The sequence below is a fragment of the Cryptomeria japonica genome, chromosome 5 (assembly GCF_030272615.1).
Source record: "Cryptomeria japonica chromosome 5, Sugi_1.0, whole genome shotgun sequence".
Lineage (NCBI taxonomy): Eukaryota > Viridiplantae > Streptophyta > Pinopsida > Cupressales > Cupressaceae > Cryptomeria > Cryptomeria japonica.
The window spans coordinates 668,463,496-668,489,275 of NC_081409.1; the positions used below are offsets into that span (position 1 = coordinate 668,463,496).

General features: G+C 32.7%; 2 protein-coding genes across 4 annotated transcripts; both read right to left on the reverse strand.

Moving 5' to 3' along the window:
- Positions 1-18,274: 18,274 nt before the first annotated feature.
- LOC131054878 (disease resistance protein RPV1-like) lies at positions 18,275-23,002 on the reverse strand. 3 transcript variants are annotated; one of them, XM_059221585.1, is made up of 6 exons: positions 22,365-23,002; positions 21,176-22,220; positions 20,768-20,854; positions 20,304-20,636; positions 18,999-20,211; positions 18,275-18,912 (listed from the first exon to the last, which is right to left on the reverse strand). In XM_059221585.1, the coding sequence occupies exons 2-5, from the start codon at positions 21,245-21,247 to the stop codon at positions 19,501-19,503; spliced, it is 1,203 nt and encodes a 400-aa protein (XP_059077568.1). In that variant the 5' UTR covers positions 21,248-22,220; positions 22,365-23,002; the 3' UTR covers positions 18,275-18,912; positions 18,999-19,500. The 3 variants fall into 3 exon arrangements, with proteins under 3 accessions (XP_059077568.1, XP_059077569.1, XP_057845498.2); XM_059221586.1 differs by lacking the exon at positions 21,176-22,220 and having other exon boundaries at positions 22,365-23,001; XM_057989515.2 differs by lacking the exons at positions 21,176-22,220; positions 22,365-23,002 and having other exon boundaries at positions 20,768-21,129.
- Positions 21,265-22,880, reverse strand: LOC131876043 (disease resistance protein Roq1-like). The gene is made up of 5 exons (XM_059220811.1): positions 22,640-22,880; positions 22,365-22,551; positions 22,136-22,220; positions 21,330-22,079; positions 21,265-21,285 (listed from the first exon to the last, which is right to left on the reverse strand). The coding sequence occupies exons 1-5, from the start codon at positions 22,878-22,880 to the stop codon at positions 21,265-21,267; spliced, it is 1,284 nt and encodes a 427-aa protein (XP_059076794.1).
- Positions 23,003-25,780: the final 2,778 nt, after the last annotated feature.

Genomic DNA, 25,780 nt, shown 5'->3' on the forward strand with positions numbered 1-25,780 from the left:
TATAGAAAGACCACTCTCACTAAAATGATATATAATAATATGTATCTAGCTATGGAGAAGGCTAGCCTTATATTAGATGTTGCTAATAAAAACTTGTAGTGCAAGAAGAAGAAAAAACATATGGATGATCTTGGTTTCAAATGTTTATTAGTTGACAGCGTAGAAGAGGGAAATCAATTCTTGCAAGCCACTTGAGATCTATTTGGGCATCAATTATTCTAGATGATGGCGATTATGTGGACCATGAACTAAATACTTTATTGCATTGGTGAGGATCCAAATGTTAGATTGGATTAGGTGTTTTTATTATTGTCACTACAAGGAAAGAGAAGCCCTTAGGTGTTGGGACATCTCCTCCCACTAAAAATGAAGCCATTAAATGTGGATCATGCCAAGTAACCTTTTTTTCTTGGCATTCTTATTTACAACCATCTCCACTAAATAGATTTGATTCTGTTGAAAAATTCTTAATGGATTGTAGTGGGTTGATGTTGTCTCTCAAAGTTCTTGCTGGACAACTTTATGAAAACTTACACAGAGATTCATGTAAGATCAATTAGAGGATATCTCTAAAATAGTACCCAAAGATATCAAGTATAAGATAAAAGTAAGTTATGATGCCTTAGATGAGGAAGAGCAAGAGGTGTTCTTAGATATTGCATATTGTTTTCTTTGAAGAAAAAACTGATTTGACAATTGAAGTATGGAACAGGTTAGGGTGGAGTGATTCGTTGGCTTGGAAAGATTGAGGAATAAGTGCCTTGTTGAAATAAATGATAGAAATTCCCTTAAAATACATGATCACTCAAGGGATTTGGGAAGGGAAATTGCAAATGAACAATTTCCCTACCATCTTTAGTATCTCCAACAAAATATTAAATTATAATAAACATGCGAGATGAAAAAAAATATATTCCCTCTAATCAATGAAAAAAAAAATCTTTATTTTTGTTTGTATTCTTTATTTTATGAAACTCTTTTATTTGGATTTAGAATGGAATAGATAAGGGAGGAACAATGACCACCTTAGTCATAGCACTGATCGAGAATCTTTCGTTTAAATAAAGTTTACAATGAAGGACGCAAGATATTTACTTTTAATTTTATCTTTATCATCTCTCTCATTAATGGAAACAAATGTTTTTGTGTTTCTATTTCTATGGTTGCCAAAAGGAAATTCTATTAATCTCACTATTATTCAATTTGATGTTCTATTTTTGGTTCAAAATGGCATAGACATTCAAGGAATAAAGGCCACGTCTATTAATGGATTTTTTGATTGCTCTTTGCACAAGAAACTCATAGTTGACAATAATATAGGAATTTGGACACTACTGCCTTCTACACTTGGATGACCATTATTGTGGCTTGAAGTTGTAATTCAAATCATTTAGTTAGTGAAGCATTAAGAGATTTGGTCTGTGTAATGTCCTCTTTTGGCTAAAGAATAATAATTAAAAGCATGTTTAATTATTTAATAACTCATTAATGTAATTATTTAATATTACCCCTTTAAAAAAGTACATCATAAGCATAATATTGTATAATTACATAAGTGACTTAATAAAGTGGAAAATCAAATAAAGTCACCTTTAATTCAAAAGTGAAATAAAAGAAAAGAAAATGAAAAGGAAAGAGGAAATGGAATGTCAAATGACATTCAAAAAGTTATAAAAATCTAAGCCTTCCTGAGGACGAAATCCCTCTTGAAGAAGACTAACTACAATAGTGAAAGATCTACTCTAGTTGGTTTTTACTGAAGATAGAAAATTGATCTTTTGTTGATGTGTGGTTTTCCAATTCAACTGTACATCATGTAACTTTGATTGGGAGATTTAATACGCATCCAATCGTTCTGTAAGTTCTATGGTTATGATTGGGAAGATAATTATGTTGTTATTCTCTTGAAGGTTGTGAGGATTTATCTATTTTGATGACAATATTCATTTATAAATTCATATTTCTTCTCTAGTCTATTATTATATGATTTGCACTATCTATTGCAAAGATATTGGATAAATGGAAATTAGTTTCATGCAAATTGTTTATTTAAATTCTTATGGAACATTTAGTTAAATCTATAGAAAATATCCATAGGGGATATTTTGATGGTATCAAAGTTGGTTTAATTGTCAACTTGTGAGAATTTGGAAGTGACAAAAAGGTGCAACTTGGTTGCCTGGTTGGATTTAATTATCAAAAAAATCAAATTTGAGAGGTCTTTAAAAGGACAAATTTTAGGCTACTACATTACATAGTTTCAAGAGAGATCCTCTCTCTTGGTTATTGTAAAAACAAATTTTAATTGTTGGGTATATATAAATGAGAGTTAAAATATTATTGTGCAAAGATTTTCATCAATAAATTAAATTGCAACTTCTAGTGTCACCGATGACATCACAACCTTATTAATATCTATGTGTTGGGCAATATTTGGAATTCATGGTCTATTATGATGAAGTTGAGTCAGTATATGTTGTTGCTGAGATAAATAAGGGGAGTTTAGGAAATCGTGGAGGCGAGAGTTTAATTGTTTGTGTAAGTTTGAGAATCAGGGTTTAAACATATCATTTTCTAGGAGCAGATGTGGCCCCATTGTGATTTATGTGGCAGGGAGTAAGACAAATGATAACATTATGAAGAATTGTGGAATGTTTACTTCAAAAAAGAACGAATAGAAAGATGATAAAGCCAAAGGGACAAAAGGAGAAGAAGAAAAATTCTTGAAGGAAATCGCACCTCTTCCTTATTTGTTGCTATTGAAAGAGGAATAAGACAAATCTCACAAAGAGACAAATCAGGAAGAATAGTAGAAAAAACAAATCTCACGAGACAAATTTGGAAAAAAAAAAAGGGGCATCGTGGGAAAAATTTTTTAGTTTTATAATGCTAGAAGATTGGAGTTCACTTTCAGCAACGATAACCTTTTTGAAAGATTTGGGTTTGACATGGGCAAGAGGACAAAAGACATCAAAAGACAAATTTGGAAGGAAATAAAGAATCTTTGTTTTACTCTTTTCTCTTTAAAAAGGCACATAAGAAAATGGATTTCTAGTCAAGAGTTGCAACAAAGGTTTGGTAGAATAATCAGACCTTGCATGGAAGATTGATTGTTGGGTAGTAAGTTGGGTTGACTTTATGTAATTTGTTGCCTTTCATTTAGTGGTGCTGATTTTAAGTCATTTTGAGCAACTTAAAACAGTCTAGTGGATGCATAACAGCCATGACATGGCTAACACTGGTGAGAGGAAGCTACAACAACACCCAAGAAATGATTGTAGGTCTCATATTGTGAAAATACAGTTATAGCAGCACTCATAAGTCTGTTATAGACCTTGAAATTGTCTTTGGAAGGTGTTGCTGAGGATCTAAATCTGTAGGAGTATACATCAATACCAATTGTTCACTGTGTGAATCATTGTTAGCATCTTCAATATGTTTGGGGCAACTCCTATGATCAGGACTGTACATTTTGGTTCTTGTTGTTCATAAAATAATGAATATTTATTGAATTTTATTCTGGACAGCAGAAATAAATCTCAGTTCTGTCATACATAAGTCTTGTATTCCCAAGTTTGAATGTTTGGCGAGACAATTATGTTGCAAGACTCTCATCCAATGCAAGTATAAACTTTCATTTTTAGTTCATTCATGCAAACATTCAAAACCATTACTACAAAACAATTTCAAAGAATTAGTAACACTAAACAATCAAACTGTTTGACTTAATGCTTGTCAATGGATTTGGAGAGAATTGGAAAAAAATTAGTGGCAAACTCTATCCTACATTGCTAACCACTCGAACCTTTCTTGGCATGTCTGTATTCTGATTGTTGGTTGTCGTGCAACATCATTTCTTGAGTTAAGGATTCCACAAAGCCAAGTTTCTTCCATCCTGTTAGGGAAAATTTAAAGTATCTGATTCTATATTGAAGTATGAATTTGATGTTAGCAAAGAATTTAAGAGATGTTGGTATCAAACTCAACACACAAACTAAATTAGGAGATGTTTTCATTACTTTGAATCAATTGGAAGGATATTTAGGCTTAGTGGGACAATCACGTTCAAATTAGTTGGAAAAAGCTCTAGTTCCAACAGTGACTTTTCTAAGTCAGTCTAAATGGTTGAGCCATTCAAATGATGATATAAGAATTATGGTTGCAACTTGTTTTAGTGAAATCGAGAGAATTCTGGTACCTCAAATTCCTTATGATGATGAGACAGTGAAGAAGGTATTGCACTTGATTGTAGATAATTTTCAAGATCTTTATGATTTAAGAAATATTCACTATTCAAGAAGAATTTATATACTAGAAATATTTGCAAGAATTAGAATTAGCAATCTTTTAATATATTTGGAAATGCATGATTTGATCTATGACATGTTTCATCATTTCTTGGTCACAGCCAATGGAAGGTATGGCAAAGAAATTATTGTAGCTATGAAGACCATTATGATCTTGTGTATAAATGAGAGTGATGTTATATCTCAGCCCCTATTATCCATGCTAATGATTGTTCAAAAAAATGAGTGGGTTGTCTCTTCCACTACAAGTGAATTTGTCAAAGGTGTTTTCAGTTCTTGTGAAGAAAAATTGAAGCCTATTTTGAAGAGAGAAGAGAAAAATATAGATGAGAGATTCAATTCAAAGAAAAAAGAGAATACCTTGCCTAAAGATGAAAGTGTCAATTCTCCAAGATGTTTCTTTTGATGTTCATGCATCAATACAAGCTGAAAATGAAAGTAATGAAGTGGCCAAGCCAACAACCTTGATTGCCCAAGAAGTTGATACAAATTTATAAATGTAAAATGCACTATCGGGGAACAAAAATGAAGATGTAGGTGAATCATCCTTTCGTTTCAATGAAATGGGAGGTTTCCGGTTTGATTTCCAAAACAAGCCTTTAGCTAGGCAAATGAAATTTCTTTTAATACTGTTTATACCTCCCCTCATGATTCATGTAGTAGGACTAATATTGGAAGTATTGATTCTATTGAGTGCATATCTGATTTTCCCTTGCTTGCATTTAATTTAGAGAAAAGTCCTCATATCTCTAATGTTTCAAATTCTTAGCTTCTTTTGGCAAAGATAAAGGAAGGGACATATCTGATTAGGGAAAGCTCCACAGTTGAGAAGAATTTTGATCTCATGTAGCATGGTAGCAATTCATCATCCATGGTCATTGAGATTGGGAAAGATATCTCTTGGTATCAGCTGAAAAAGAAGTTCAAATTTTATCTACAATGGATGGCACATACAAGTATGTGGAAAATTTAATTCATAGCATACCAAGAGACCAAAATAAGGTTATCATCTCCCTTGCTGATTTATGATCAATTAAGAATAATATGGAAGAAATCAAGGCGACTTTCTTGCATGTAAATAGAGATATGGCTACTAAGGTTGGAGAAGAGGCCACAAATTTTTACAAGGAAATTCAAAAGAAGTTGAATATTGTTCAAAGGACCCTACAAGAAATAGAAAATCAATTTATTGCTACTAAACAATTTTGGGAGCAAAAGAATAAGGGAGTGGATGAGGAGATCTAGGAGATGATTCAAGAGCTTGACAACATGTGTGGAACTTTTTGTTCAGATTAGCACTACCCAAAGTCAGAAATTAGAAATTTGGATTAACAAGAACAATGGTTTGAAATTATTGATAATCCTTTGTTTGAATTTAATGATGATGTGATTCGTGACAATCCAATTTTTGAGTTGGATGATGGAGTTTCATCCAATTATAGTGATGAAGACAAAGTTGGTCACAATAGTATAGTGTTGATACAAGATGGGAGTTATAAGTTTTATTCTAGTAATGTTGCTATTCCCACAGTTGTTCACTAAATTGCAATCCAGCATATTCAAATAAATAGATCCCTTTGATTAGCAATCAGGTTTTTCTTAGTTTGATTGTGGGTAGGTTCATGATGAGTTCTCACAAGTTTTAATGTATATGGTGGTGAGAACTATACCAAATATCATTCCTACATTAGCTAATTTGAATTTTGATGATGATATAAACTACTCTGGAATCAATATGTTGGCACAATATTCGTTTCCTGGTATTGAATTTATATATTCCAGTTTGGGTTATGATGATGGTCACTTCTTGGAGTCTTAGGAGTTGAGGATACAGATTGACAACACAACTCAATTTGTTATAAACATAGTGGTGCAACATCAACATGGTGGTTTTTTATTGAGATTAACTTGGAATGTCAAAATCATAGGAAATTCAATAGTAGTTGTGAATGTTTCTGCTAAATTCTTTCAGATGATCATTCAAATGATTTTCTAGAGGAATCAAGAGGTGATGTACCAAGAAATGAGTTCAGCATAAGATCATGGCAGGCTAAAAGATTGGTATGGGATCCTGGTGCTAATTGCTTGAGGACAAGCAAATTTTGGGCAAGAGGACTTGTAATGTCCCCTTTTGACTTAAGATATAATAATTAAAAGCATGTTTAATTATTTAATAATCTACTAATGTAATAATTTAATATTGTTCCTTTAAAAAAGTACATCATGAGGATAATATTATATAATTACTGAAGTGACTTAATAAAGTGGGAAATCAAATAAAGTCACCTTTAATTCAAAAGTAAAATAAAAGAATTTAAAATGAAAAGGCAAGAGGAAATGGAAGGCCAAGGGACATTCAAAAAGTTATAAAAGAGGATTGAGAGGATTGTTTGAGGATGTTGAGTTTATTCATTTTATTGATTGTAATTCAATGTGGTTCATAAGATTTGGATGTGGTATATCTCAGCCTTCCCGAAGGAAAAATCCCTCCTAAAGAAGACTAGCTATGGTTGTGAAAGATCTACTCTGGCTAGTGTTTACGGAAGATAGAAAATTGATTTGTATTTTTTCAATCCGACTGTACATCATGAACTATGATTGGGAGGATTCCTATGCATCCAATCGTTCTGTAAGTTTTATGGCTACGATTGGGAAGAAAATTATGTTGTTATTCTGTTGAAGGTTGTATGGCTTTATCTATTATGATGACAATATTCATCTACAATTTCAGATTTCTATTGTAGTCTATTATTATATGATTTACATTGTAATATGTTGCAACTTAGATATTGGATGAATGGAAATTAGTTTCACGAGAGCTATTTTTAAAAATTCTTATGCAACATTTGGTTATATCTATAGCAAATATCCATAGGGAATATTTCAGTCTGGCTTGATGGTTTGACATTAGGAAGAGAAATATTTAGTCACTAATTCCACTAATAAATTTGAGCATTTTAGAACTATGAAAATTGAAGGTGAAGATAAATTAGGTATCCCAAAAAAACCATTTGAGATCAGCATGTGCATCTCACATCAAGTACAAACATATACTACTATGCCATGCAACGAAATCAAGCACAATTTGTTTCCCACATTAATCCCCAAAGGAAAGAGATTGTACTTTTAAATCTTTCTAGATTAAACAACTTCAACAACATGCATACATTTAGATTCAACATTATAAAACAAGAAAATGAAAAGACGAAATAGAAGAACAAGAACATATCTAATTTACATGGGGAAACACTTTCAAGTAAAAAACTCCACACTCCAAAAACCAGAGAGCCATTGTATTATTCAACAAAAGAAAAAAGGTTACAATACAATTAATCAGAGATTTACATCCTACTCCATCTAGGAGAAAAGATGATAGCATAATCCTTCAAAAAATGAATTCTTCCTCTTACAACTCCTCTAACAATCCTTGTATTTATAAGCTTAGAATGCAAAAACAACAGCGTCCCATAAGTGTCCACATTCAATGTATCTACAAATGTAACTAGAAACTTGTTTTTGTATAACTCTTACATAAATAATATTGAGAAAAAATATTATTTATTCCACAAAAATAAGGCATCCAAGATGAGACAAAGAAACCTTTTGCAATTTAGGAACTGTCCATTTTACTCCAAGTCTATTTAGGTGGAATATTTGGTCGCGCTAAGAATATTTTCAAATCCATGCTCAAAGATAGGACAAATAAATTGCCAAATGTTTCTTTTTGAGGAATCCCTAAGTATTAATCTTCTTCAAAGTTCCCTCCTTGTGACAAGTGTCACAATTTCCTTCTCTCCTTAACACTTGTTGCACCCAACTTGTCATCGGGCCCCACACAATTAAGATTCACAATTTGGAAACTTATTATATACCATTAAATGAATAAAATTAACACATAGGACTATTTAATAATTAAATAATTATCCTTGGGAAGGTTGAGGCACCTTAATCTCAACAATCCCCCACTTGATGAAGAGCTTACACGATTAATCTCCTCACAAGATTTACACTACTCAGAGTTACACGATGAAATTACATCATCACTGCCATGCATGAAGCCACATAAGTTCAAAACATGATCTCATAATCCATCAAGACATCGACAACAACATCCAAGATGTCCATGATCTCAGGAAACAATCACTATCATCCTCCATCATGCCACCTATGGAAGAAAAGGAACAAGCCAAGGTGAATATGCACCAATCCAAAGAACACAAGCATAAGATCCAACTAATATCAAAGTCTGCAAGATACTGCCAGCACTCCACTGCACTCACGAGATATATAGATTCACCCACAACGTCAACTTCAAAGCTTGTAACCAGAAAACAAGTTTGAAGTAATCCTTCAGAAAATAAAATAAAGCACCAACCAAAATAGCAATCAAACTGACTGCTCCCATCCCATAGATAAACCCACACAACTAAAAAGTAGCACCCACAAAAAGTGCTAATACATCCAGTCACCGATACCTTGAAGGTATATAACATCAACAAACTCATGCCACCAACATAACAAACCCATAAACTACAACCTTAAGCTCCATGTGCAAACCAATCAATGAAGACCAAACACATCCAGGAACTCTCATTGTATGGGTAATGCCAAATCTGAAAAGATCAAAGGCATACCGAGTTTTCTAATTATAACATATAGAAAGTGTAACCATGTAATATCGATGAACATTCACAAAGATGTGCACATCTTGCAAACAAAAAATTGTTGCAAGAAACATCTCTCTCAACAAGTGTCCACAACTCTTCTAAGATCTTTGTATTCAATAAAAGAAAGAGATACATGAAGCTCCATGTCATCACCCAAAAAACCAAGTGAAAACACATGACCACAAACTAGTGATCACTATAGCTCCATGGAAAAGCTCACATCCAATGTTATGTGGATCCAAACATCCAAGAAAATCACTAAGACCAAAGAGAAACTACAAACCATAAACATGTAGTATGTCCTTCTACAAATACCTCTAAATACCAGTTGTGCCAAGTAAGAACTCCTTTACAACCCGAAGAGAGAAGCCATAACAATGTCTAAACATGTTCAACCTAGAGAGATCAAGCATAACATATGCATCATGTATCTATATGGATGTAAGCCTCTCAGAGAAGATCAAACTGTTCCATTTCTCATTTTAGGAAATTAACCCACTACCATCCCCTATTATCATTATAAATGGAAAAGAACCCAAGGACATAACCATGCTATCCATCTCTCACAATGAATCCTTTAGAACTATTTGACCATATCTCAAGATACATGAGTGTGAAATAAAAGCATAAAGAACCTGAGAGAAATAATGATCAATACCTATCAAGTGATAAATCATTGAGTAGAAAAATAATGGGGAATAAGAATGCTCCTCCAAGATATCCAAGTCATCATGACTCATCTAAGATAAATATCCTTGCAGATTTCTATTGAACTCATGTCCAACCAAGATGTAGGCTCCTCGAGCTTCCTACTAAAATCTCATTAAGAGTAACCATGTCAACAACATGTCTCTCATCTGAAGAGAACTACAACCTTACCTATGTCTCCATGTATATATGAGTATAAGAAAATCTTCAATCCATGCTAAATTTCAAATGCATCTTTACACTCTTATGAAGTTCTAAGGCATATGACCAATGAAACAAGTACAAAGAGAACTCACCATACCACTGGCAAAGATTCAATCATCTGAATTAGGAACCCATCATGACATCATGATATCACCATCCCCTCTAAGGACATCACATGCTCAAAGTGAAATTATTATGGTCTCAAGAGAAAAGTATTATTTCAAACTCTAAAGTGCATAAACAAGAGTATCCCGTGAAATAACACCAACACACTCTAAACCAACATCACCTATCAAGCACCACCAACACCTCAACCAAAGACTCCAAGAGTCCTTAATAGCCCTAAGATGTTACACATCCTCAAATAGTGTACATGCAAATGTGAAGGAACCCTTTTGAAACAACATGATCTAAGAATCCCTCCAAACCATCCACATCACTAAAGAAAATCATCCATCACTAAGTGATGAATACATAGTCACTGCTAAAGCTCACATTGAAATGTGATACTAATCTCTCCAAGCATGTGACACACCATCTACCGCATTTGAAAATCATCTAAGTCCACACACATACAAGTGTATTTTTAATCATACCAAGTGAAACCAAGATCTCCAAACTGAGGAAATACACCATGGTATAGGACCCCAAAACTGACTATTCAAGTACTCGCTCACCATCCACCGTCTCATCTCAAAACAACCACAACAATGCACAAGTGACCACATATGAGACTAGCTAACAAGTCTACATAAAAATTAAATCAGACCTCATGGATATAGACAATCCACATTCGAGTTATCCCACAATAACCATGTAGGTAAAAACAACCCACAACATTGCACAACTTGTAGATACAATCATTGAAACATGCAAACTCACTATTGCATCAGTAAACTATAAATATGATATCTTGAAGAGAATAGTAATGTAGACAACATGAATCAAGAAACAAATCAAGCATAGACCTAATTTGTCAACCATGTCCACATCGAGCACCATAGTCCAAGAATCTAAAAAAAGCATCACCATATAAATGTTGAGTGACTAATCATGTACCACAATCTCAATGTAGAGAAAGCATCACACCTCCTCTCGCCATGTATAGAGCATGCATGAAGAGTTGCAACTATCTCATCTAGAATCAACAACCAAAGACTAAAAATAGTACTCCATGTCTAAAAAATAGTCCATCCATAGATCCACAAAATTGTAATTTTTTTCTTAACCATATGTAAAACCTACAAAACCATTATGTTTGAGAACACCCATACACATCCATAATCACTTCTCATATGAAAGACTTGAAAGTCTAAAAAAGTACCAAACAATTTAACCTAGAACAATGGATTGTCATAGATGAGCATCACCATAGATTTTTAAGAAAAATATACAGACCCCTCAAATCCAATGAACACGAATTTGAGCCATGCAAATTTTAACCATCCATCAAGAAGAAGTAGTGTAAGAAATTTAGGCCTATTTGTAGGCCAGCTCTATAACCATCATTAGTACATGCATCTAACGGATACATGTTATTCTAGAAGCTTTCAAATCATCAAATGATCAACTTTGTAGCCTTTATTCATTCATGGTATAAAAAACAACGCCTTCTAATACTAGAAAAAGCAAACACCCATCATAAGCACATCATTACATAGATGAAAATAACCCAAGATTCTCCATATTTTCATAAGCCTCTCATCGACACCCAATATGATATATTTGTTGCATGAGATGACAAAGTGTTAAAAGCATACAACATTCATTAGGAATTTTTCCACTATCAACAAGAGCTTCAAATCAACATCATTTCAACATGACCAACTCCATTTTCTTTGTCTTCATCATCCTTTAAATTGAGTGTTGTCTTTTGAAACTAGAAACAACTACAAAACTTCCATTCACCAAAGGATCAATCTTCAATGAATTCCTTCAAATTTTGTCAAGCTTGCTAGGCTAAGAAATATTCATAGAAGGAATAACCAAAACCCAAAACACCAAGAATCTTCACATCCATTGACATCCAAGCACATGCAAGTACATGCAACTCAAAATGAAACTACATGCAACCCACATAATGCACATGCAAGCAACCTGCAAATCTTACAATAGAGCTCTGATACTAAATGAAGAGAAATTAGACATCCTAGAAAATCCATATGAGATTAGTATGTGCATCCAAGATAAAAGCACAAATATGTGTCACACTTTTATAAAGAAAGTGGCTAACACAACTAAAACTATTTAACTTCATCCACATAAAAGTGACATTTCTAAATTGAATTTTAAAATAATGTAAATTAACGAAATGTAGAAATATTAATGAAGTTTATGTTTGCTATTATTTTTTATTTTTTTTAAATTCATGGTATTTTGGATATCGCATGTTTTTTCATTGGAGAAGAAAGTAATTTGACAATTGAAGTATGGAATGGATCAGGTTGGAATGGTTTGTATAGTTTGAAGAGGCTGAGAAATAAATGTCTTATTGAAATAGATGAGGAAAATTTCATCAAAATGCATGATCACTTAAGAGATTTGAGAAGGGAGATTGCAAATGGACAATCACCTTTTCGCCTTTGGTCTCCCCAACAAAATATTAAAATTCATGATGAATAGATAAAATTAACCCGTTTTTTATTATCTCACTCACCAATGGAAACACTGGTTTTTATGAATGAATTTTTTTTGAAATTTATCTTTAATTTTATGATTTATTGAATTGAGAATGAAATAGTAACGGGAGAAATAATGTCCAGCTTAACTCGAGTATTTAAACAGTGACTGGTTAAAATAAAGTTTGTAATGAAGAACACATGATATTGACAAATTTTGATTGGCTCACTAATCAATGGCAAAGAAATCTTCTATGGAAATTCTATTATTTTCGCAGTTATTTAACTTTATGTCTTGTTTGGATTCAGAATGGAATAGACATAGGAGGAGGAATAAATATGGCTAGTTAACATTTGTTTATTGATCTCACTCATCATTGCCAAAGGAATCCTGTTTGGTTGGTTGCCTGAAAGAGATTATATTACTCTCACAGTTGTTTAATTTTATGTTATGTTATGGCAGATGTTTCAGAGATTAAAAGTGGCATAGTGGAGAAAGGATTAGTTGCAATAGGAGAAGAGTATAGAGTTATGGGACTTTGTGCCGTCTATTGGAGCTGATGGAAATATGATTTTCTACATTGAAGTAATTACATTTAAATATGATTTCATGTAGAAAATAAATAATATTGTGTTTTACACAATGTATGGTTACCATTATAAGTAATAAATTAATCTTTACCATGAGGAAATATTAATATGTAATAAGTAAGTGTTTCACATGAATATCAATCTAAGTATTAAGAGGGGCAAATGAAAATAAAGTGTTTATTATTATTTGGTCTTTTATAGATAATGAAATAAAATAAATTTTAGAATAATTGATTATATTAGATATTTGGGGGTTTATTCAATGAAATTAATATTTTAAAGTGAGAATTTTTGGGTTTGAATTTGTCATTTAAAAATAAAATAAAAGAACATAGATATTTAAGGGATTAATGTGTATGATTTACTATTTTATTTATTTATTTTTTATATTTTAAAAAATTCATTGTCATAATGTTTATATTATTTTAGAAATAAGTTTATTCTAAATATTAAGGGATAAATGTGTATGATTTATTATTTTATTTATTTATTTTTTATATTTTAAAAAAATTCATTGTCATAATGTTTATATTATTTTAGAAATAAGTTTATTCTAAATATTATCTTAGTTAACTAATATTTTATCATTTCTAATGATTTCAATTGGCCCTTTTTATACATTTTATCATTTCTAATGATTTCCATTGATCCCTTTTATACATCTTTTATCCACCCTAGACTAGACTAAATACAAGGATCTATACTCTAGACTTAGTCACATCCACAACCTAGTCCTCCTAATTCAAATTCCCTCTCCAATTTTGAATTGTGTTCCTTTTTTAAACATTGGTCATTACTCATCTTCTTTCATATCAATACCTCAAATTGAACATCTAGAATCTTGTCTTATAGGTTAATCTTAAGAAATTAGTTGGTCATTGAAAATTCCTATTTTTACATTTAATTACAAAGATTTGTCATAGAGATTGCATCAACAACATATTAGCATATACTATATCACATCATCATCAAGTAGATACTCAATGTTCATTGGCTATGAGGGATGAATTGTTATCAAGAAAGATCTAAGTCTTCTCTACACAGTAGTTTCTCCAAACTTCTTTCAATACCACTCATCTCAAATAAAGGCACAATTGTATGTGCATAAGTATCACAAAGAACAAATCCACTCCAAGGTACCGAATAATTAGATTAATCTATGACATTAACATGTTTAGATGTAGATTAGAAACACTAAATAAATATGCAATATTAAAAATGATATCCAATCAATAGTAAATTGTGGATCTTAGTCATAAAGAACAATTTACATCATAATAAAATTATCAACCAAACAAATTTTACAAATAGAGCTTATTTGAAACCTCTCATTACACTACATTTATCAAAATAAGGTAATAATTAAGTTTGACTAATTCATACTATTTTATCAATAGTATTTTAAACCTAAAACTAGTTCTAAATTATGTTCCCCTACAATTACATTATAAATTAACTGATATAGTACTTTGTTATAATTATAATCTTGTATTGTTTACTACACTTATATAGCTTTTGTAAATAACATAGGTCTTCTTTTCTCATAATATAATTTTTTATATAATAATTTTTATCATATTTAATTACAAGAATTTTTATTATTGGATTACATCTTTTGATTTAAAGTTTGAATTTATTTTTGTAATTTATTAAATTATTATAAATATAATAACATTTAAAAATTAAAATCAAATTGTTGTATAAATATAATTCTTTTTACCTTAATACATAATAATTATTTATATATTCTACTCTTTATTTTATAGAATTTTTTTCTATGTTTCAAGTTGAGGAACATCACTTCATAAAAAATATATGATTATGAAATTATTGGTAATAATATATAATATATAAACCAATTAAATTGTTCTTATAAATTTTTATAAGATTTCAATTAATTTCTACTAATTTGATCACAAATAATATTGAAATGCACTTTTTGAAATATTGTACATATCTTACATAAATGTGCATTTAAAAATCATCTTTTGTTTCAAACTAGAATTCACGTTATTATATCAAATGATTTTTAATTAAACTATTTAAATTACGTAACATTTACTTTATCTTACCTTTTTCAATAAAATTAAAATAACCTAGCAAAATTTAATTATCAATTAGTGTATTCATGGTATCAATTATTTTTAAAAAATTACATAATTGTTAATCCAAAAAGGGTAGAATTTCTAGGAATATTTTTTATTTTGATTTTATTTTATTCTCATTATTTATATTGAATATATGATTGGTTATTTTTTTAAATATAATTTTGACAATAATTTAAATAATTGACTAGTATTGTAAGTTACACATTTATTATAATTTACTATTCTCTTAACCACATTTGGATATTCTATATAGTGAAAATGCTTCGCCAAAATTCATGCTTCTTTAAAATTGTTGACCCAACATATAAACATAGATAAAGTGACTCGGTCAAGTGTTAAATAATTATTTTTAGATTATCATCATGTTTAATATACATAAAATTTCAAAGTAAAAATGATCAGCTAGGATTTATAACTATTATTAAAAAGTGCTTCCTTAAAAACTCATCCAGAGTGAAAACAATTACCCAGGATTCCTATATTCATAAAAGTTGGTAATTCCTCAAACAACTCTTCACTGACATAGAACCATAAATTATGTCGATAGCTCAAAGGTCAAATCACTCCCTGAGAAAAATAAAATCTTTGAGAGGTAGTAACTCAGAGCTAGAGCTTCCCAGCATGCAAATGGGAGGTCCTGAGTTTCAACCCTAGATTAGTTCATGCTTTCAAGTTCAACAATTCATACTGGTCCATAACCTAGATAGGTATCGAATCTAATCTGGGTTGTCAAAGCGATGTCTCTAACGAGTAGAAGCACGATCAAGGATCACCTTTTGCATCTTGAATTCCATCTAAAAGTTGCACCATAACTTAAATTTCAAGCGAAGGGCGAAAGCCTTAACCTCCAAAATATAAATGGCTATCTAGAACCGTAGATTAAATTTCAATTGAGAGTTAAACCTTAAACTCGTTACTATAAAGAGCAGTATAAAACCATAGCTAAATCAAGTATATCTAGATGAAGTTACGTTCAACTTGCTTGTTTGCTTGTTCATTTTGGTTACCAATTAACAAGAGGGTAAAGCAACCAACGATTAAACACGAGCACCCAAAATTGTTTTAAGGGTTTGACCACTCATAAAGCTCTCGGCTTTAAGTGTCATCCAGATCGGCTAACATTGTGAAAAACAAATATACCTGCCATTAATATAGAAGGGTTAAATGAAAGCTTCAAAATGGAATGCTGATCAAAGATAAGAAATGCAAGTAAATCAAGCCAATACTGATAGAATCTGATCTTAGAAGGGAAAACCACCACAAAGGGTCATTTACCAATATCTCTGTAAATTGGAGAGTCGACTTAAAACTAATAATACCAGTGCTATGGGGAACTAGGCTAGGTAGAACATTCAACAACATAACAATTATAAAAACACAGCCCAATTGTCAATATTAATGACTGAAAAATAGATTCTTTGAATACTCACCTTCTAGAAAAGAGTAGAGAATCTAAACACTGAAATGTTTGCTTAGCATCAACAAATGGTTAGAGGTAACATTCACTTAGCCGAAAGAAAAATATGGAAGCATACTCCAAAACCCTTACGAAATCCTCACCAGCTGCCAATATGTTAAGCTGCCACAGAATATGTAAGTAAAATGAAACAAATTTTGAAAGACAAATAAAGAATTCCATACTTGATTGATCCAAGCTCAAAATATTGTGACCTAATTAATGGTCATTGTTGAGTAGGAGGATGTTAACAATCGAAATTGGATTTTTGAACCGAAAAAATGAATTAAATTTCACACAAAGCATTCAATGCTTATTGAATGCGAAAGATTTTTACACATAAAAAATCTGTACATCCGCCAATTCACATTCATTGCATATTACAAAGACAACACGTGGACACCTTTTTTTTCTTATTTTTCATAATTAAAATTAAAAGAAACCCCATAAAAAACATAAATTATGAAAAATGCTATTTATGAAATGTAAACGTTACAAGCTATGGAAATGGCTAAAAATTTAACATTATTTTGCACAAATTAATAGGAAGAGCTCAACGTTTTCCTTGCCTATTATAGGCAGGGACTAATAAGCAACTTCATTGATGGAGTAGCTACTAGAAATAAATCTTAGGAAAAGTTAAATCTTGATTGGTTGTTCATGCTTAGTTTAATTATTGGTTAAACTTTAACCCCTCCCTATAATCCCATGCATGACAAAGACTAACAATTTTGATGATGCATTGGTCTAATAATTGTATTTAAATAAAAGACGATCCAATGAGGGGGTGTGGGCAACAGGACGAGGGTGAACTCTGGAAATAACCCCTCCTTATAATTCCATCCCTATAATTCCATGCATGACATAGACTAACAATTTTGATGATGCATTGGTCTAAAAATTGTATTTAAATAAAAGATTGATTTTAATTTTGAAATTACAATCTATACTAATATATATGTTAGGATTTTAATAAATTGTGAAAAAAGTTTTGACTTTAAATCAAAAGATACAAATCAAATATCAATAGGGAAATCTACTACTCTCAAATTGTTTAGGTTTAAAACACTAATCATAAAATATTGAGAGTTAATCAAATCTAACTAATAAGATTAATTTTATAATTGAAAATGTAATTAGATGGTTAAAATAACTTAGTTTTATTTCTAAATTTAATTTGGTTGATGGTTGATATTATGATGTAAAACATGCTTCATGATTATTATCTAGAATTTGCTATTAGATTAACATTGTTTTCACTATTGCAAACATATTTAGTGTTTCTAAACTAGACCTAAATGAGTTTGTCTCGTAGATTAATCCAAATATCCTTTTATCTTGGAGCATATTTCTCTTTTCTAATGCTTATGCACATACAAGAATATCTTTATTTGAAACGAATAGTGTAAAAAAGCACCTTAAAAACATTATTATGTGTAAGAGAATACTATATATTCCTTGATAGCAATCCCTTTTAGCTAATTAAAAATAAGTGCCTACTTCATAATCATGTGATATAATATATGCTACCCTGATGGAAAATTAATTCCAATAAAAAGTAACTTTTTGATAGTATCATTCATCTAAACATTATTATGTGTAAGAGAATACTATATATTCCTTGATAGCAATCCCTTTTAGCTAATAAAAAATAAGTGCCTACTTCATGATCATGTGATATAATATATGCTACCCTAATGGAAAATTAATTCCAATAAAAAGTAACTTTTTGATAGTATCATTCATCTCCATTCTACCTAAAATGAAGGATTATTTAAATGAATCCACTTCAATGTATCAAAATCATATTTCCATCACCCCCAGTAAGGCGCGCAAAATCTCCCTAGCTCTATCCTCTTCTCCCATGGCAACCAATCCTTTCTCCACTACGCCATTCACACCTGAAAAACGTGCCTCGTAGGCGTTTGCTATGTACCATTTAGAACGTTGTGTAAACAGACCTATCCATACCCATGTCCCTTCCTCTACCTTCGCAAAAGATGATAATGTACTGAATGAATCTCCACTAACTCCAATCATCTGTGTCCCACCTGGAGTCCTTACAACAAAACAAACAATAATGGCGTTGTCATTGCTGGGTTGCTCAAACACCAATTTAGGCCCTTGATTTCTTTCAGTTTGTACGTTAGAGCAGGAGTCGACGACACAGAGATTGGGAATGGCCAAGGAGTTTACAAGTGAGGCTGCATTACGCACTGCTCGCGTTGAAACTATTATTTCGTCAGGCCATTTCTGCAAATAATTGTTCATCGATATTCAAGTAAAAGCACAATAGCACAAAAATAGTTAGAATTCTAAATTCTAGCGATGTGTATTACCTCCATGCTCTGAATGCAACCTTCAACAACTGATTTCCTCATTCCCGTGAGATGCAGCACCCTCAATCTTTCCATGTACTCCAGGCTTTCTATACTCGGCATCTCCCACCATGTATATGCTTTCAGCGCCTCCAATTCTCTGCAATGATTTAAACCTTCAATTTTCTTAACTTGGTAGCAACCTATCATTTCAAATTCTCGGAGAGAAGTTAATTCTGCAAAACTGGGAAGCGCAGACAACTTGGGGCATCTAGTTATAACTAGATTTCTGACCGAACTTGGCAGCTCTTTTATCTCCGTTAGATTTCTATTCTTTTCAACTCTGAGAGTCTCAAGGCCAGCGCAAGAGTCTTTTGAGATAGAGATCTTGGACAATGGATCATTATCTGATAGTTCTATCGTCTTAAGCTTGCACAAGGAAGAACTAAAAGACCCCACTCTAAGATCCAATTCGCTGAGTGGACAGCGACATATCCACAGGCTTTCCAGATTAGTCAACTGATTAATTGATTCTGGTAAAGATTTCACTCCCAACGTCTATCTCTAATCTCTCTAAGAGACTCAGGCGCCCCAAAGAGTCTGGTAAACATTCCATGCTGGTGCTATTAGTAATTTCCAGTGTAGTCAAGGAAGACAAATCTCCGAGAGAGGCCGGCAAGGTTGTCAATAAATCACCACCGACACACAATTTTTGTAACTTGCTCAGTTGATCGATCTTCACTGGTACCTCCCTTAAGTTCCACATATGTTCTAAATAGAGCTCTCTCAAAGATGCCTGATTTGTGATGTGACGAGGCAACTCTTCCAATTGATAGCAGCCTGTGAAGCTCAAATACTCTAGCTTTGACATGTTTTCCATGATGTCCGCCCTAAATGTGAGACTAGGACAATTGGATAAGTTCAGATGCTGTAAGAGCCTCAATTCCTTACAAGAATCTGGCAGCCTCCCCAATTTCCTGCAACCACCTAAACTTAGATGCCGCAGGTTTCTCAAATTGCCCATACTGTCAGGTAGTGATAACAGTCCAGTACATAGGTTGAGTTCCAGGAGCTCCAGCGAGTGTAGTAGGCAGAATTCTTTTGGAAGACTTTCCAAACGGTCTGTCGAATCCAGGACTATTTTCTTCAATTGCTTGAGGTGTCCTATTGACTTTGGGAACCCCCGGAATTCTTGGCAATATGAAATAATCAACTCTCTTAACTGTAAAGGAGCCTGCAACATATTTTCGAGGAGATGAACTAAACATTCAACAATTGTTGAAAAAAGGCTGAAATATAAATTTAAAACTGCTGGTAGATACTTACATCGCACTCAGCCACCCAGAGCTCTTGTAGTTGATGATTTTCCAGGCTCCAATTTTCATAGAGTTCTAAAGCTCTCAATTTTTTGAATGGAATTACCGACTGAAGATCTCTCTGCCCCATATCAAACCAGCGAAGCCAGACCAAATCTCTTGATGCTTCACCAATTACATGATTTAAATAACAACCTCGTGCCACAATAATTTTTAGTCCAAGTCTAGAAGGCGCCAGGGCCCAAATTCCTCTGTTTGTGTTAACCATGAATTCCCCATGCGACAAGCAATCGCCAAAATCCATAGAAGAGGTAGCCTTTATTCCTCGAATGCCTATTCCATTCTGAATCTCAAATAAAACAAAAAAATTAAAAATAACTATGAGAATAATAGAATTTCTTTTGAGGCAACCACACAACAGAAACAGAGACGATTCCATTGCCATTGATAAGTGGGACAAATAGAATTTCTTACCTGTTCTTCATTATAAACTTTAAACCAGAGACAGTTATTCAATACTCGAACTAAGCAGGCCATCATTCCTCCTATGCCTATTCCATTCTGAAACAGGCACACAAGCAGAAACACAGAAGATTCCTTTGCCATTGATGAGTGAGAAAATAAAAATAAAAATAGAAGGTTTTCTTTATCATAAACCAGATACACTTTGTTCAATATTTGAGCTAAGTTGATCATTGTTCCTCCCATGCCTATTCCATTCTCAATCCAAATAAAACATAAAATTAAAAATAACTATAAGAATAATAGAGTTTCCATACAAAGATACAGAAATACAAAAATAAATAAGACTTCTTTTCTATACAACAAAGAAGATTTCTTCTCCATTTATGAGATAATAATTATTTTAGTTATTAACCTTACCTGAACTTTAATATTTTGCTGGGGAGACCAAAGACGGTAGGGTGATTGGCATTCTGATGTAATTTCTTTCATCTATTTCAACAATGCACTTATTTCTCAGCCTCTCCAAACTATTTGAACCATTCCACCCTGATCCATTCCATACTTCAATTACCAAATCATTTTTTTCTTCAATGAAAAAACATGCAATATCCAAAAACATCTTTTGCTCTTCATCATCTAAGACATCATAACTTATTTTAAGCCTGCTCTTGATATCTTCAGGTACTATCCTAGAAAACTTCTGTAGTTGAATCTCCCATAAATCTTTGCTTAAGTTTCCATAAAGCTGGCCACCTAAGACTTTAAGAGACAACGGCAACCCACTACAGGTTTTTAGGACCTTTTCAACAATCTCCTCAAACTCATTTAGTGGAGATGGTTGTAAGAAAGCATGCGAACAAAAGAGTTGCTTGGCATGAACTTCACTCATTGGTTTCATTTTATAGTGGGAGGAGATGTTCCAACGTTTAAGGACTTCTAATTCCCTTGTAGTGACAATAATTAAAGTACCTGATCCAATCAAACTTTTGGACCTTTGGCTGGGCAATAAAGCATTTAGTTGATCGATATGATCGACATCATCTAAAACAATTAATGCTCGAATGGATCTTAACTGGTTTGCAAGAATTGATTTCCCCTCTTCTACATTGTCAACTGATAAACTTTTGAAACCAAGATCCTCCAAAAGTTTTTTCTGCTTGTCGCACAACAAGTTTCTGTTAGCAGCATCTCTGACATCTAATATAAGACTAGCCTTCTCCATAGATGGATATATATTATTATATAACTTTTTGGCAAGAGTGGTCTTTTGCCGGAACCACCCATGCCCCAAATTCCAACAATCTGCACATTCTGATGACTTCTGTCAAATTGAAGTGTAGTCGATTCAAAATCTCTTACAATTTCATCTAAACCTACAGGATGTTCTGCGACCACAAATGACGCTTTTTTTATTTCTTTCACAACACAATAAGTAATACTCTTCAGCAGCATGTCCTCATCTCTAAACATATAGAACAGCAAAGGAAAAAGAATAAACATCACACTTTTAACATTTGACATTACTATGATAGAAGAGGTCTATGGGCTTCAAAAACAGTAAGTAAAACACAGAATAAGTGCGTGAGGTAGAGAAATTGGTACTTACTCCTTGCTATTAACGCTGTAACCAATGTTATGTGAAACATTGAAGAGCGCATCCTTCCACTCCTTAACCTTTTCGGAGCTGTATCTACCTTTTATTTGGTGCGAGTCAAATGCTTCAGCATAGACACCTTTTGCATATCGGACATCTCCAATGTCAATATAGTAGAAGATGGGAACAATTCTAGTCCCTGTTCTGAACATAAATGACAGTTCATCCAAACACCAAACGAGACTCTGCATATTTCTTTGAAAAAATAGCAATATGAAGCGAAGCACTCTTCATTGCTTCTTTCAGTTCTGTCGGCAAAGAATCCCCCAATTGAAGCTCTTCTGAATTCAGAAAAGCACCGAGTCCCATGCCATTAGTAAGCATTTTATAAAGAGTAGTGGCTAATGTTTTTTTGACATCAGATCCGCGATGATTAATAAATACATCATAAGATCTACCAGAAGCAGATGTAGATGGTGCAAATTCTTCAAACTGTGAGTGACTGCTAGTGTTAGAAGTGGATGCCATTTCAATTGGACTGAATTGATCAAAAAGAAGGAATGAAAGATAGACTAATGAAGAAAGGCTTCTTGTTGAGGTAATGTGCGCATAGAGGAGAGCCGGCTTACAGAGGCAGTGACAAAGACAAAGTGACCAGACGCTTACATTACGCGCGTGCATAGGAAATTACTGCGTGTTTGCAGAGATAATTAGGAATAAGTCGATGTGGACGGCCTAAGAATTTTCAACTTCGTTTAACCAAAAGATGCCCCGCCACTAATCGCCTGTTATCCCATAGGGAAAACTTACGGTAAGGAAAATGGAGAAACATCAACAACTCTGGCTTAATTAAGATTAAGTAGACTACATTCTGGCAGCAGCTGTATCTCCGGGATTTAGTTTATAATTTATTTTTCATGTGGTCCCTTTCTTCGCATAAAGACAAGTGACAAACGCTTAGTTGCATGAGAAACCGCGTCAAAGAAATTGAGAATAAAAGTGAATCAATGTGGACGGCGGAAGGAGCGCAGAAGCACGCTTTGCATCGGAATCTTCAACTCTTTTTAACCAAAGTTGTCCCGATCCGTTTCACTTTTTGTACTCTTTGGCCTTATTAGAAGACTTTAGGCCAGTCTTGTGGTTTACTCCCTATTTTGTAAGGAGAAGCACGTGTTTTAAAGGAATCTTGTGCAAGGTGTCTTTTTTATAAAGGTTTTGGTCAGTTAATGCATTAGTATTTGTATCAAAATTGAAAAATAAATTTAATGAATGATTCAATAATCGGATAATCTATTCAACAATATACAAACGTATATATAGAGATTACAAGACGACATTCTAAATTATGAACAAGTCGTTTAAAGTGAACTACTAAAAAGCTAAACACTAAATAAAGCTTAAAAGCTAATTAACTAAAAAGAAAAAGCTAACTGCTAAATAAAGCTTAAAAGCTAATTGACCATTAAACAAAGAACTAAATATAGGTGACTAAAATATAATTAAATATTCTAATACCTTCCCTTAATGGTCATTCTATCTACTAACTACCCTACAGAAGACACTGCAGGTCTTTTGATCACAAATGAAAATAACACTCTGCTGCGGTGGAGACCATCCCTAGATCTAAAAAGTGTTAATGACCAAGAAATACCAAAATCCATCCAACCTGACGTTGGGTAAGCAAACTGAAACTTGAAAACATGATTTTGAGGAAAATCGACAAACCCTTTTGCAGAAGAGTATCAACTCCAAAACTGATTGCAAGATACCACAGTTGCAGATGTTCGCCCTGGTAGGTGCGACCCAAACTAACTGCAACAAAGCACGATGTGGAAAACCAAAAAATCTGAGGTTACAAATCATCGTTTTTGTGGAAAAAAAGGGTAAAACCCAGATACTTAAAATCTTACGCGAATATCGCAGAGTACAGATGAGATAATTTTTAAGGGAAAATTATAAACCCTGTGAACAATTTTTGAGGAAAAAATCGTGAAAACCGTTCCATGATTTTTTTTGGAAAAAATCAAAAAACCAACAGACAATTTTTCAAGAAAAAATCGTGAAAACCTTGGGACCTATAAGACGAGGTCTAGCCTAAATCAATCTGATAAAGGCAACAATATTCAAACATTGTGAACATGGCCTAAATCAGAATAGAAGCAATTGCACAAAAATATCTGAAACCTGAGAGGAGAATTTTGACACGAATTCTAAGGTGCAAATTTCGAGGTTTGGAAGAAACCCAGAAATTAAAATTTTCTGCAAACTTAAAACAGCATAAATGGTGCCCAAAAAAAAACAGCAAAAGTCCCAATATCCACAAAAATAGCAAAAATTGTGAACTGTTTTAAAATTCCAAGGCAAATTTGCTGGCACAAAATTAGAGGTGCGAAAAACGATGCACCTAGAAAAATCTAAGACCAACCCAAAAAAGCTCTAAAAAATCCCACCAAGAATCTGAAAACAAAATGCAAATCTGATGACTCAAAAATTGAGGTGCAAAAAACAATGCACCCAAAAAAAATCTGACAACGATCCAGTTGAGGTTTCGAAAAACCCACCAAGAATCAACGAGAAATTAAAATTTCAACTTGAACTGAAGGGTCAAAACCCTAGTCGAAAATTGTAGAAACCCTAGGAAAATTTTCAATTTGCATAAAAAAAAACTTCAGGTTGCAGGGCCGAAAATCTCCAGAACTCTAAAAAAAACATGAACTGCTGCCCAACACAGAAATTCGCCCACAACCAGAAACCCTCAAAAAGCCTTAACAAAAAAGAAAAATCATTTTTTATAAAAAAACAATTAAAAAAAATCTAGAAAATATTCCAGAAAGAAGGCCATGAATTTTTATTAAAAAATTCGCCAAACTTTAAAGAATCCCATCGTCTCGCTCTGATACCATGAAAAATAAATTGAATGAATGATTCAATAATCGGATAATCTATTCAACAATATACAAACGTATATATAGAGATTACAAGACGACATTCTAAATTAAGAACAAGTCGTTTAAAGTGAACTACTGAAAAGCTAAACGCTAAAAAAAGCTTAAAAGCTAATTAACTAAAAAGAAAAAGCTAACTGCTAAATAAAGTTTAAAAGCTAATTAACTAAAAAGCTAAATGACCATTAAACAAGGAACTAAATATAGGTGGCTAAAATATAATTAAATGTTCTAATAAAAATGAGGTGCAATTGGGAGAGGATTCAGTAGTTGTGTACCCTAATTTGGTGCTTCTCAAAATTTTAGGTGGAAATTTCAAATTACTCTAAATGTTTTACAACAGCTTCGTTGGTAAGTGCAGTGCTTATAACTAAGTTTCCAAGGCCACATCATCAAATATGATGCCACATCAGCATGCTTTTTGTCAAGTTGTTCAAAACAGCCCCCCCAAAAAGTGAGACCAATAGGTGTGCAAAAAGGCCC